This window comes from Caretta caretta, chromosome 14, assembly GCF_965140235.1.
Source record: "Caretta caretta isolate rCarCar2 chromosome 14, rCarCar1.hap1, whole genome shotgun sequence".
Lineage (NCBI taxonomy): Eukaryota > Metazoa > Chordata > Testudines > Cheloniidae > Caretta > Caretta caretta.
Genome location: NC_134219.1, coordinates 6,373,318 through 6,387,192, shown reverse-complemented (window position 1 = coordinate 6,387,192; position 13,875 = coordinate 6,373,318). Strand labels below are relative to the sequence as shown.

The window sequence follows — 13,875 nt, the reverse complement described above, 5'->3', positions numbered from 1 at the left end:
CTAGTTGGCAGCCGGTATCAAGTGGAGTGCCCCAAGGGTCGGTCCTGGGGCTGGTTTTGTTCAATATCTTCATTAATGATCTGGAGGATGGCGTGGATTGAACCCTCAGCAAGTTTGAAGATGACACTAAACTGGGAGGAATGGTAGATACGCTGGAGGGTAGGGATAGGATACAGAGGGCCCTAGACAAATTAGAGGATTGGACCAAAAGAAATCTGATGAGGTTCAACAAGGACAAGTGCAGAATCTTGCACTTAGGACGGAAGAACCCCATGCACCGCTACATACTAGGGACCGAATGGCTAGGCAGCAGTTCTGCAGAAAAGGACCTAGGGGTTACAGTGAACAAGAAGCTGGATATGAGTCAGCAGTGTGCCCTTGTTGCCAAGAAGGCCAATGGCATTTTGGGCTGTATAAGTAGGGGCATTGCCAACAGATCGAGGGATATGATTATTCCCCTCTATTCGACATTGGTGAGGCCTCATCTGGAGTATTGTGTCCAGTTTTGGGCCTCACGCTTCAAGAAGGATGTGGAAAAATTGGAAGCATCCAGCGGAGGGCAACAAAAATGATTAGGGGACTGGAACACATGACTCATGAGGCGCGGCTGAGGGAACTGGGATTGTTTAGTCTGCAGAAGAATGAGGGGGGATTTGACAGCTGGTTTCAACTACCTGAAAGACTGTTCTCAGTGGTAGCAGATGACAGAACGAGGAGTAATGGTCTCAAGTTGCAGTGGGGGAGGTTTAGGTTGGATATTAGGAAAAACTTTTTCACTAGGAGGGTGGTGAAGCACTGGAATGCATTACCTAGGGAGGTGGTGGAATCTCCTTCCTTTGAGGGTTTTTAAGGTCAGGCTTGACAAAGCCCTGGCTGGTATGATTTAGTTGGGGATTGGTCCTGCTTTGAGCAAGGGGTTGGACTAGATGACCTCCTGAGGTCCCTTCCAACCCTGATCTTCTATGATTCCAGTGGAAGTGGAACGCACAAAGCAACTCTCGGGATTCTTTCAGAACCCCGCGGGATTGGGGCCCTGGAGCCCACTATTAGAATATGCCCATCTTCACTACACAGTCTGGTGCTCCAGAACTGCTGACCTGAATGAACCCACCATCCGGAAAAGGTAATCTCTTATATTAAGAGATTTAAAACATCATTTTATCTTCTCCTTTTTCTGAGTGGGGGGAAGTGCCCCAACTGTCTGAATTGTAGAGCTCCCACAAAGTAGAACTGAAAGCCCAGATTTTTAAAAGGTATTTAGGTGTTGCAGTACTCAGAATTGCAACGCCTAACTAATTTAGGAGCCTAAATCTTATTTTCAGAAGGGACTTAGGCACAGAGGAATTTAAAACCACTGATGGGCTCCTAAATTAGTTAGGCGCTGCAGTGCTGAGTGCTGAAACCCCTAAGCGCTCTTAAAAATCTGGGCCTAAATGTCTTTCTACCTTTAAAGATAATGAAGTATTGACTACGCAGGTAGTATTCTCACCAAGCTGTAGAGGTATGCAGCGCTGTACAATTGTAATGCACTAAACAGTTAAGAGTCACTGAACCCTACCTAAAAGCACAAGCTGATAAAATATATTGTTATATAACAGAGCCAACAGAATAGTACACAGCAAAGTCAACGCGAGGGGTGGATGGTTCTGGGATGATTTATGCAGCAAATTATCTTAAACACTTAGGGAAAAGGATGAATTTTATAAGCGGTTTCAGCACCTTTTCTTTATGTTTCAATCCACAGAGTGGTAAGAAAAGCCAGTTAAATCTGCAGGCTGCTACATACTTATAACTGTTGCAAATGAACAAGTGGGCGATAATAAATTGTTCCCATGAAACAAACAGGACGTTTTCTACCTATATGATGCTGGTTCAGACTCCAATAAGCAGCAAGTTTGACTCGTGATAGTGATATATTGTAAGCAAACAGAGCGTAAGTATCTTCTTGTGGACGCGGACTCATTTCTAGTTACTCCACTGACTAAACTGTCGTGTGTTTGAAGTCACCCACCTATGACTGAAGGCTCAACTTTGTACAGGCTTCTTCTCTGATGAGGCAAACGTAATAAATGACCCTATAAGGGCTTAGATTTTATAATTAAAGATAGAAAGAAAACAGATGCACTATATATAAACTGACCTTTTTTTCTGTGCACTGGATGACTGTGTTTCTCAGTTATTCCCTTCCCTTCAGAGGAAAGTGCACAGGAATGGAGACAGGAACTTGAGCTCCAGTCACTGCTTTGCCACTAACTCACCCTGCGACCTTGGCCAAGTCACTTACCCTTTCTTTGCCTCATTAACCTCCATAGGGCTAATACTTACCTCTCAGGGGATTTGTGAGGCTTTAGCCCTCATTCCTACCCTGTTCTCTTCAGACTAAGGGAGAGGCACTGCAAAGGGTTTGAGTGTGAGGAGTCGGATTCTGCGTCATGACTAGCCTTGCTCGGATGCACACGTCATCCCCATTCACACTTGTGCTGCAGCACTCCCACCAAACAATTACTTCCAAGTTCAAAGTTTTACTGTTTGTGTTATACCATGTAAAGCACTGTACACTTGCTGCATGGTTTATATAACATCTGTAAACGAGGCAGGCAGAATCTTAGTGGGAATAAATGGGCACCGCTCAATTAACAGCTCTGTGCGGCTTTGCATGAGCTGAAGATCTGACCCAGAGCCTCATTTGGATGGCGGAGACTGAAGATGTTTTTTAACTACAGAATAAAACTCTGGCTAAAAAGGCAGATCCATATTTAGTTAACTGTTCACTTCAAAGCATGCGTCCACATCCATATCAACCAGCCCAACCCATCTGTCAAGTTCACTGACTTGTTTCACAGCTGCAGGCCTGTACTTTCTCTAACACCTATTGTATGCAGAGCAATTCACCTTGAGTACCCCAATGGCTTCACCTTTAAAAATATCCTTTTCTCAAAAGAGGGGCTAATTTAGGAAAAATTATTCCCTTCTCCAAAGTACAGAAGCTGCAAAGCTACAGGCCTCAATTTTTATTGTGCTGATAAGTGTGTGGAAACGATAGCATATATGTGCATTATTAAATCACACACATCAATACTGATTAAAATATAATGGAACATTTTTAAAGGTCTTCCTGCTGAAGTCTTTTCCACTCAAAAGTTCCTTCCAAAGCCATATCAAAATTATCCATTTCTTGCTCACGGGAGAGTTCTAAGAACACCTGAAATGTATGACAACAACAAAAGTCTGGTTATTCCCTGTCACTGATAACAAATACATTAAATATTTGTTACTATTTTTATGAAGGCAACACATGGGTTTGCAACTGCCCAAAAGATGACCATCACAGAGAACAGGTTTTCTGCTGATACAGCTCTCTTCAGAGCAGCAAGTGCTCGCTAATTTCCAGTTCACCAGCTCATCAAAGGTCAGGAGCAACACTAGGAAAAGACCATCGTCCTCTCTAAGACTGTATATTTATTTTGATTCACTTCTATGTTTGTTTCTGTAAACAGATTTCAAGCCAAACTCTGTGAAGTTGGAATTTAATGATGGCTCTTTACGGGGACTGTTCACACCATGATGCCCTACAGAAACTGCAAGGCAATGTTTCACAGAGGGGTGTTTGCCCTTTTAATTCAGTCACACAGGAGTGAGTTATGGCGTTGCCTCATGCCCTGTGCATTGAGCCAGGCATTGGCGTGCTGCTCCATGAGCAGCTCACAAAGCAGACTGTGACTCAGTCATGATCTGTCTGCCTGTTTCTCCCTGCTCCAGCAGGTGGAGGTACCCCTGCACCAGCCTTATATCTGCTATCCCTTAGTGCACCAACATAGCTGTGCTGACCAGCCCTTAGCGGGATCGGTGGCTTGCAGAGGACGTTTTGCTCACTATGCAGCTACCTACGGTGTGGGTACCAGTGCAAGGGAACAGGAAGGCAACCTTTGCCCTTTTACTCCCTTTCATGGCTCTGCAGGCTGGGCCACCATCTGACTCTCACTGCTACAATTATTCCCTTTAGAATCTTGAAAATGAATCTTTCTCCAGTAAACGTCCTTTTTTTTCCCCTTCCAAAATTTGATCATTGTGCTGTGCTGCCTTCTTTGTTCCCTTTACAATTCCTTTACAAGGAGTTGCGTATAACTTTGAAATCCCATGCCTGCTCCAAAGTGTTCAAAGAAAAGCTGTACTCCTCGAGGCTGAAGGTTCGTTTGGCTGTGGAGAAATGAAGATACAGTTAAAAAAGCATGTTTCATCTTTACATGTCCTTTTCGAGTGATCCTAACCTTTTGCTGATAGTTTCTCTCGTACCTGCCTCTAGCTTGGAGAACGTCTGGGACAAAGGCAGTGCATCTTGCATTGGTATCTTGTAAACCAGCAAAGAAGAAACCCTGAGGGAGAAAAGAAATTGCATCCATTGTCCTGTGTCTAGCTCGTAGACACCACTTTGAGTCAAATTCTGTCTGGCTCCGGTGTGGGGGCCAGAAGGGAAGGAGAAAGCACAAGAAGCTTCCGTATCTTATTGCATGGCCCAGACACAACGACAGACTCTAATCAACTTGCTAGCTAGGGACTGTAACCCATTAATCTCTCCCAGTGAGAGATCTTTGTTCAAGCTGTGACATTTGCTGCCAAACTTCAGCAGTGGGAATGATATATTATAACTCTGCAGGGGTTCAGGACCCTGATGTATTTTACAGTTACCGTTCCTGACGATCTGCATGCGGGAAGATCTTCAGAATCTCCATATGGAGGCAATCAACCTGTGCTGGGTCTTTCACTTTAATTTCCAGTAAGTAACCTTTGCCAAACTTGCTTTTCAGGTACTGAACAGCACCAATGCACCTGGAGACAAAGAAAGCAACACAGTGGGAAATACTTAGTAGTGGACAAAGAGTCTTGCTTCCATGACCCTCTCCTTTTAGTGGATGTCAGGGATTAAATTCAGCCGGAGCTGTCCAGAACAGAGCTCTGGTAAATATTCTCACCCCTCCTGTTGTTTTTATAGCTTGTTGGGGGTGGGGAGTGTGGTAGTGAGGGGGAGGGGGGGCGCTCCAGGAAATACTCTATGAGAATTTAAGTCCTGGTGGGTGTAATGAATGAGGTTGGCTCCATAACATCTGCCTGTTCCCTGAGAACTTCTACAGTGTCCATCCTGCTATTGACCGATCTATGTTACAGCCTACCGGAGCTTTCCACACACCATGATGGCCACTCGATCGCACACTGCCTCAGCCTCTTCCATGTAATGGGTTGTGAGGATGGCTCCTTGTTCCTTGTTCTTCAGTGCAGCCCGAATTGCTTTCCTGGAAAGAAAAAGAAAAATTATTTCAGAAGAAGAGCCAAACAAGTTTTTCTATTGTATTTCCCCCTCAAAATGATAAAGGAAATGTAATTAAAATCTAAAAACAACTTTACATTGACGTCTACATGAAAGTACTTTGAACTTCCCATTTGACCAAAATCCATTGAGGGATTGCTCTGAAATAAGGTTTGCTACAGTGCTGATTTAGTGGGGAGGGACTGTTAAGTTCTTTTTTTGTACCTGCTTTAGCTGAAACGTGTTTCACTTTGGCCAGTGAGAATTAGGATAGTGTCGTTTCAGAGGAGGCAGCTGTCAAGTTGGGGTCAAGATTTAGTTGGGGATTGGTCCTGCTTTGAGCAGGGGGTTGGACTAGATGACCACCTGAGGTCCCTTCCAACCCTGACATTCTATGATTCTATGATTCAAGTGGACAGTGGTGCTAAGAAGGGATGGGATGAACCCGCTCAGAGAAAAATAAATACCAGCCTATATTTTGCTCCAACCGCTGAACTGAAACTGAAGCCTCAACTGATTTTTGCAGATTGCAAATGGTTGGGATGTGAACTCCCCCCCCGCCCCCAGAATTCTCAATGACACTAACACAGAGTACCATTAATTCTAGAGTCTAAGTTGCAGCTGTCCCTGCACTGCTAACGCAGACGGCGAGAGAGAAGGCACAGAGTGTATATCTGCCGACCCAACCTCCCATGCAACTGTGAAGGAATGCGACTCATCAAGGGTACTAATCTGCTTGGCTGTCCAAAGCCTAATTCCCATCGCGAAATGTTTTAGTTCTGATCTTAAAAACAGGCCTAGTAATTGGTTCAGGCATTACTCACCACATGTGACTTTGCCCTTTAGGGTCCATTCCAGTTGATGGTTCATCCAGAAGCAGAACTGTCGGATTACCCAGCATGCTCAGTGCAAAACACACCTAAAATGAAGAAAAGACTTTGGGAGCTAAGTTCTGTCTCCCTGGCCTACTTCACTAAAGCCAGTGGTGGTGCCCAGGTGTAAATGAGAGCAATTAACTCATTTTCTTTAAAAAAAATTATGCATAAGATTCATTTCTATGCAGGACTCTGAAATCCTCTAATTCAGAGCCAACCAGAAATATGTCAACCTTCGAAAGATGAGTGGCTTGGACTTCATTTCCTCCCTCCACACATATATGCTTGTGATTTAAAGAAGTTGAACAATCTGAGAAACATACTGTGCAATATTCTGTACTATGTTACATGGACGTAACTCCCTTTGAAGTGAGACAGCACAAAATGTGTGTTTGGGCCCCACCGTCACAGGGGAAGCAATGAGAATCTCATCCATGTAACTGGAAACAGAACTAGCCCCTCTCTTTACCAATACAATTTTTCATTCACACTATGGACGTTTTAGAAATATGCCAGCTATTTTCTGGAGATAAATTTACCAGCCATAACTACAATATGTTTACACCCAAACAGAGATTTTACTACTGTACATTTGAAACAAAAATTCATTTTAGAACATGAAGGGTTGGATTCTGCGCTCATTTATATCAATGCAAATGCAAAAAGGACTCCACTAGCTTAGTGGCGTTATTCCAGTTTCAACACTGAAGAACAAGGAGCAAAATTCGTCCCAGGGTTTGATCCAAGAAAAATGCAAATGCTCACCTTTCGAGTTATCCCAGCAGATAATTTCCTAGTCACTTTGTTGACATGATCTTGAATTTCCAGAGCCTTTGCTATCCTGTGAGGAAGGAGAAAGAAAGGAAGTAAAATGAACATTTGGTTTTTTTCCCCAACTCAACACTTTTTCCATTGTGCTGTCAGTCTCGGGTAAGAATGGACTCGGTTCCTCCAGTTTCTGGGGGCGGCTGGGCCCTGGGAGGAAGTCTCTTCCACAGAGAGTACAGGGGAGCTAAGAGGAGAGGTTAGTTTTCATTTCTCAGTAGGGACTCCTGATAGAATTTGCTTGGGATACACATCTTCTTGATGCCCCCTCTGCAACCAGCAATTCCCTATTATTTGGGCTTCTCAGCAGAACCCCCAGAGGTTTGCCCTTCCCTGACAGCTCCTCAGAATGACACAATGCTCTGCCCCCTCTGGTAATGGAGGGGTCCATTTCCTCTTTCTCCATCACTACTGGGGAAACTCTGGCCACTCTGTTTTAGCATTCTTCTTAGTTATTTTCCTGATGGTACCCACTAAAGAGGATTTGTTTTGGAGGTGCATTGTTTCTTTCCGCAAAATGACTCTTTTTTTTTTTGCATTTATTCTTTTCTCCTAAGCAAAAGGCATGTGTAACCCCAGGAAATGCTTACTTCCCCTTTTACACAGGAGAATTCTTGTGGATCTATACTATGATGCTGAAAAAAATGGATACTGCTGTCACTGTGTTTCAGTTTTCTTAGATGCCCATAAACTTATCTGACTGTGTATTTTCACGCAATGAAGCTGACCCACTGAAGACCGCGAATCTTTCCAAAACTCACGTTCTGAAGTCTTTTCATAATCTCAAGAATCCTTCGGTTCTACTTCCCCCTGTCCAAAATTTTTCTGGAAAGTGTGCTAATTTTTTATTTTAAGCAATAAAATCATCAGAAACTAAACAAGAGAAGCTTTTCAAACAAGCTGTTCCTAACAGGATAGAATCTCTCTCTTAATCATAAGAATCATATTATTAGCAATATTAATAACAACAATCTATTATAAACCCTCTTCATCTTACCTAGAGTGGACAGTACAGAATTGATTATCGCCCTAATTTCACTTTTTGGCACCAGACATTACAATCTAAAGTTTAGACACAGATACATCCAGCATTTAACACACACTAATTTTAATTCTAACTTATTCTAAATGAGAAAATCTGGGTGGCTTATTTTCTTGGCTAAATCACCAGAGGAAGACACTTGGGCAGTTTGACCGTGGAGCGTCTGGTTTTCAGCAAAATTCTACTTTCTCTCTGCTTTATAGTTCTAAGATATGAAACATGAATGGAAAACTTGACGCCTTTTACTACATACCGTTTGATCGTAACAGCAGCATCTTCTTTCCTCATCCCTTTCACAGCTGCATAAACCTCCAGATGTTGTTGCACAGTAAGGTTTGGCCAGAGAGGGCTCTCCTGAGGGCAGTGACCTAGAAAGCCAGTGGTGCTCTCTTGCAGTTGAGAGGCAGCGGCACCTTTCCCCTTCTTCAGCACCTGAACAAACAATCTCTTATTCTGCACTTGTGTAATCTTGTGATCCATAAATGTGAAGGGTTAAAATTATAGGGCGATTATGGGCTTTATGAAGGGAGAATTACTGAGCAAGGGACTGATCTGCAACCTTTGCTTATCTGAGTAGTTTCATGGAGTACAGGTTGTAGGTCATTTTCCTGCTCGATAGGATCTATGGCTGTAGATGTTTGTTCTAGGTACTGTTACATGAACGACCCGTGAGAAATGCCAATAAAAAGCCTTACAAGACCATTTCCAGCATTAGCGAAAGTCCAAGATTCATTCCTGAAATGATTTACTTTTAATTTATTTTGAGGCAAATATAATTGGGGGTATGGATGGAGCGCATGCTTTCATTTCAAGTGTTCTGGCATTGGTTGGTCTACATAAATAGTGTTAATGTCGTTTTGTTCATTATTGCAAGTGACATGTTTTTATGTCAGTCACAATGACTGATGATAATTTTCATTAACGATTTTCAGAGCATGACGTGCTAGGCTACGGGCTAGATTCCAAACATCCTTTTGGGTCCTGCTTTGAGCAGGGGGTTGGACGAGATGACCTCCTGAGGTCTCTTCCAACCCTAATATTCTATGATTCTACAGCTACATCAGAGCCTGGGTGAGACTTGCAGCTTGTGGAGATGTACCCCCCACTAACTGTACTCAGGCTAGCTAGCTAAAAATAGAACTGGACTTCAGTGTAGACTGCACAAGCTGACTGATACCCCCTTTCCTCCCCGGGGTACATACTTATTTGGGCAGCCTGTGCTGAAGCATGTGACGTTGTTCTCTCTGCTATTTTTCACAAGCTAGCTAGAATACAGCTAGTGTGGGTATGTTTACACGAATTGCAAGTCACCCCCCGCCCCCGCAGTTGAAGAAGTAGCCTTTGTTTCCGTTAATGTATTGTTTAGGATGAGCAGTGGGTTTTTCACTCCGACCTGTATTTTAAAGTCTAACCCGTTTCACCTACCTGCCCAGCAGTCAGTGTTCTCTCTCCGGTAATCATATTGATGGTTGTGCTTTTACCAGCTCCGTTGGGTCCTAATAGTCCGAATATCTCTCCTAGAATGAATATGCATCAATTTTTAGTAAGACTCGCCCTTCCGGACAGAATGTCAGGCATATTCACCACGAAAGAACAAACAAACAAACGAGAAATCTTTTGCTCATACCTGTGATCAAATAACATTCATTAAAAATTCCATGAGGGCTGTCTAGAACTGAGACGTTCCAGTGAGTGAGTGGTCTACATATGTAACCTTCAAATCAGACAACCATCAAAATTATTATAGTAAAATACTCCTGGGTTCTAACCTTTTTTCACACAAAAAGAGACATTTTTAGTGGCCACTTTCTTCCTTTTCTTAAAAACCGAACTGGCTTTCTTGTCTTTATATTCCTTGCGCAGATCGTTGACAATGATAATTGGTTTCTAGGAAAGGAGGGAAATGAGAGAGAATTTATAAAGAACAAATCCCTCCCACTATCAAAGACAGTCTGGTTGTTCTCACTGTTGTGTGTGTCTTGCTGTATACAGGTTTTATTCAGAACACTTCCTTTGACTATTTTGTTGCTGCTGAAATGTGTTGAATTTTCATTGCTAAGAGGGGAGATAAAAGTTCGACAGTGGTGAAATCTACTAGACAGTCATGTTAATCCCATATAGCTTTTTACTATTTTAGGTAACTATATGGCTACCATTACCATAGTATCCATGTGCCTCACACTTTACACACAGCACCTCTTTACTGTTTTATAGGAAAGTACTGTTCTCTCCATTTTACAGTTAAGGTCACAGAGGAAGTCTGTGTCACAGCAGGAAACTGAACTGGTTTCTGTGTCCCAGGCTAATGCCCTTTCCACTGGGCCATCTTTCCTGCCCATTCAGGTTAGCTATTATGCAGGCTGTATTATTAATTATTAGTTAAACTAAAAAAAAAGAAACGTGCTTGACATTGAAAGAGAAGAGGTCACAATCCTTATTCCAAAGATCACTCATTTTAGATTGCCCGAGAACAAAAGACAATTACATTCTATTTAAAAATTGTATTCTCAGTTCTGATGATATCTGTTAATGCCACTTGGAAAGCCAATTTCTACTTACAGTAGAAAAATATAAGGGGAGAAACACTGGATTTCCATATTGATGTTTATTTTTTCCCCAGTGGGTAATTTAGAAAGAGTAAAGAGACAGACAGAAAAGGGCAACTTGAAGTTTTACCTCTTCCTGATTTTCAGAAGCTATTGCTTCCCTAACTCTTGCCCTTTCAGCTTGCACATCCTCATCTTCTTCTTCTGGTTCTTCAGGATTTTGATGGTTGATCTCTTTCCTCGGGGGAATTCTACCGATCAAAGGAGTCAAACTCAGCATTATATCCTTTGTCCTAGTTCACAATTGATGTATTATGAGTAGAGCAAGACCGAATGGCTGTTTGGTTCAACACTTCCGCTTTTTATTATTTGCTATTTGGAAAGTCAAGCACACAAAAAGTTAAGAAATACCAGAATTAAGGTTGCCCATACAAACTTAATTCAGCCCTCTTGTTGCATATGGATTATGACAGCCTTGACCAACATCAGTCATATAGTATGTCTGTGGAGGAGCCAGGAATAGAACCCAGCACTTGTGTGTCCCAGACCAATGGCTGAAATACAAGAGAACAACCTCTCTCTTCCTATAGTCCTTTGTCTTATTCACTGTCCATTCTGTGCCCTGTATGAGGCAGGGTTTGTTAAGAACAAATAGTACATGATCCTGTAGATAAAGATGGTATCAAAGTGCACCTGCAATCTATTTACTGGATTTTCCTAACCTTTGAAACTTAACACCATTTCTCCTTGGGGCAGGGACTATATTTTTGTTTTGTGTTTGTATTGTGCCTAGTACATGGTCCATGACTGCGACTTGCAGGCATGACAATACAAATAAACAACAACATTGTGATTTCCCATTTTTCTAGCAAGAATACTTGGGAGGGGAGAATGTATCATGTGGAACTCTATAGAAACTATGCATGGATTTTTAAAAAAATCAAAGTTGCTAAATGTTTTGTGAAAAATTGAAAATATCAACTTTTTCTGTGGAAAAATGTATTGTCAAGAAAAGAGTGAGCGTGGTTGCTGTGTGGGGCACACACATGCTCATGGAAGGGCATGTGTGGGCACAAACCTAAAAATCGGATCCTCTCTCATAACTGCTCTTCCATATTTCACCTCCAGCCATCGAAGAAGAAAAAGGAAAACTGCACAGTGGAGGTAAGGCTGAAAAAAAGAAGAAATAGTCAGCGTTGTATGAATGAAAATAGCAACGTTGTATTTGATATATTTTAATTACAGTTTAGGTAAAGTGCCTTAAAAGAGGGATTGGCTTCTCCTCATGAACTAGTTACCTCCTGAGCTGCTAACTGGCTATTTAATGTTAACTTAACGTTAGGGGAATGTTAGGTTCACTTTATTAAGATTCTAATGTGAGAGATAATAGAAGAGTTTAATTCAATTCTCCCTGTGTCTGCCTCTTACTTAATCTAGGTGGGTATTTATCCCATCTTGATCACTCTGGCAGCCTGATTTGCCTCACTTCTTTATTCCTCTTATGGATCCATCATAGGTACTTCTCTGTCCCCACTTGCACGTAATCTGAGCATCTCCCAAATCTTCATGTATAAATGCCAAAATAAAACCCTCTTGCCCTGGGGCTGGCAGGGCCCCAACTATAAGGCTACGTCTGATATGATCTAAAGAACAATTAAATGAAAATGTTTCAGTTTTAATAGTCCATATTAAAGTATTATCTTCCTGTTATTTAGCTGTGCGTATCCTAGGTTTTCTCCTCTAATGCTTCCCATTACTGGTAGCAATGGTGGTGGAACTGGCATAGGTCAGTTGCCAGTGTTTTAGCCTTCATGACATTGAACTCAACTCAGAGCAGGCCTAGACAACATGGGGGTATAATGTTAGTAATTACTGGCACCTTGTCTCAACTAGCTTTCTCACCATGGCTGCCACCGCTGGAGCACAACTGGTGGTAATAATGGAACAAAATATTACCATTTACTACATTTTCCCCCATATAAGAGTCTAGTCCATGTAGACGTAGTCTTCAGACTTGGGTTGAATTTTATGGACTCTGTTGGAGTCTACAGCATGTAAAATTGTATAAGAAGTTCATATTTGTATTAACTAATACTAATGCATAAAATGACAGGTAATGACAGATTACACTAGCAGAGAAATCACATGTTAACGCATAAGCACAAAGGCGAAAGGTAAGGCTGAGCTCATTGCATGATCTGGGGCTTATTTTGTTTTCCCTCGCCTGTTTCAGGTGAGCACTATTATTATTTCTGAGTAATTGGGTGCTGTCAACTGCCTCCTCAAATCCAGGCAAAGTTCTATTCTGTATGGAATGAGTCTGATATTCTTGTCCCACTTTCTTATAGGTAAAAAGCCTCAAACAGTCCAGCCTTCTCTAATAAGGTGACAGATGAAGTCCTGGGTTTATGGACTAACTTCTCCTGCCAATGAACATTAGGCTACACTGGAAAACTCTCCATCTCAGTCCAACAGATATGACCGTGAAACATCTGTCACATTATGTATGTTTTGCTAGCTGCAGGGAATTATACAAATGCAATATATAGTCACCACATTAGAATGTGTGTCCTCTGCAAAATAATAATGCAATATTCAAATTGTTTCTTACTGCAAAGACAGATACGAATATGTCGCTCCAATTGCCAGTAAAACCGAAAGCCTCGTATTCTAAAAAAATCTGTGCGTGGAAAAAAAAATACATAAAGCTTTAAAATAATACTATCTAGTTTTAAAAGAATGAAAACACAAGTCAGTAAATATTTCAGAAGTATGTGAACATTTCTTGTCATTTTACTCAAAATTCTTACATTAGCAAAGGGCAAATATAGATGCTGGAATCTGGGTGTCCTAATACTAGGAAATAGTTACACCCTCAAATACAGATATCTTCAGACTCTTCTCTCCAAGACTAATAGCTCTGTCAGATGCAAGAATTTTATTTCCCTAGCACCTCTGGGGAGAAGTGGGAACAATAAGGATTGCACAAAGCAATTTTCAAAATCCAACCCCTAAGAGCAGTGGTTCTCAAACTTTTTTTTTCCCGCGAACCACTTGAAAATTGCTGAGGGTGTCGGCGGACTACTTAATGATCTTTCCAAATGTTGTTTGTACCATTAGCTAACTATTGTACAGCACTTTGGGTAAAAGCGCTATATCAAAAAAACCCTTAATAATAATTAACTTTTTTTGTTCTACATATAAAAGCACACAACTCATTTTAATATCAGTACCTTTCTGATGTGATGGATGTGCCCTCTCTCCCCCACCGTGGCAGCCCCCGAG

The 13,875-nt window shown here is 41.8% G+C and overlaps 1 protein-coding gene across 3 annotated transcripts in view; it reads right to left on the bottom strand.

Moving 5' to 3' along the window:
• Positions 1 to 1,681: 1,681 nt before the first annotated feature.
• The window catches only part of LOC125621348 (ATP-binding cassette sub-family A member 9-like), a 53,462-nt gene continuing 41,268 nt past the window's right edge, over positions 1,682 to 13,875 (bottom strand). For 2 of the 3 annotated variants that reach the window (XM_075119198.1, XM_075119199.1), the window contains 13 exons: positions 13,202 to 13,270; positions 11,669 to 11,760; positions 10,721 to 10,841; positions 9,814 to 9,931; positions 9,470 to 9,561; positions 8,298 to 8,476; positions 6,943 to 7,018; positions 6,127 to 6,221; positions 5,169 to 5,288; positions 4,687 to 4,827; positions 4,294 to 4,373; positions 4,142 to 4,197; positions 1,682 to 3,202 (listed from right to left, as the gene is read on the bottom strand). In XM_075119198.1, the coding sequence (XP_074975299.1) occupies positions 3,104 to 3,202; positions 4,142 to 4,197; positions 4,294 to 4,373; positions 4,687 to 4,827; positions 5,169 to 5,288; positions 6,127 to 6,221; positions 6,943 to 7,018; positions 8,298 to 8,476; positions 9,470 to 9,561; positions 9,814 to 9,931; positions 10,721 to 10,841; positions 11,669 to 11,760; positions 13,202 to 13,270 (1,338 nt within the window). In that variant the 3' untranslated portion in view covers positions 1,682 to 3,103. Of the gene's footprint in view, positions 3,203 to 4,141; positions 4,198 to 4,293; positions 4,374 to 4,686; positions 4,828 to 5,168; positions 5,289 to 6,126; positions 6,222 to 6,942; positions 7,019 to 8,297; positions 8,477 to 9,469; positions 9,562 to 9,813; positions 9,932 to 10,720; positions 10,842 to 11,668; positions 11,761 to 13,201; positions 13,271 to 13,875 lie in introns of those variants that run through there. The other variant, XR_012664870.1, reaches the window with a different exon arrangement.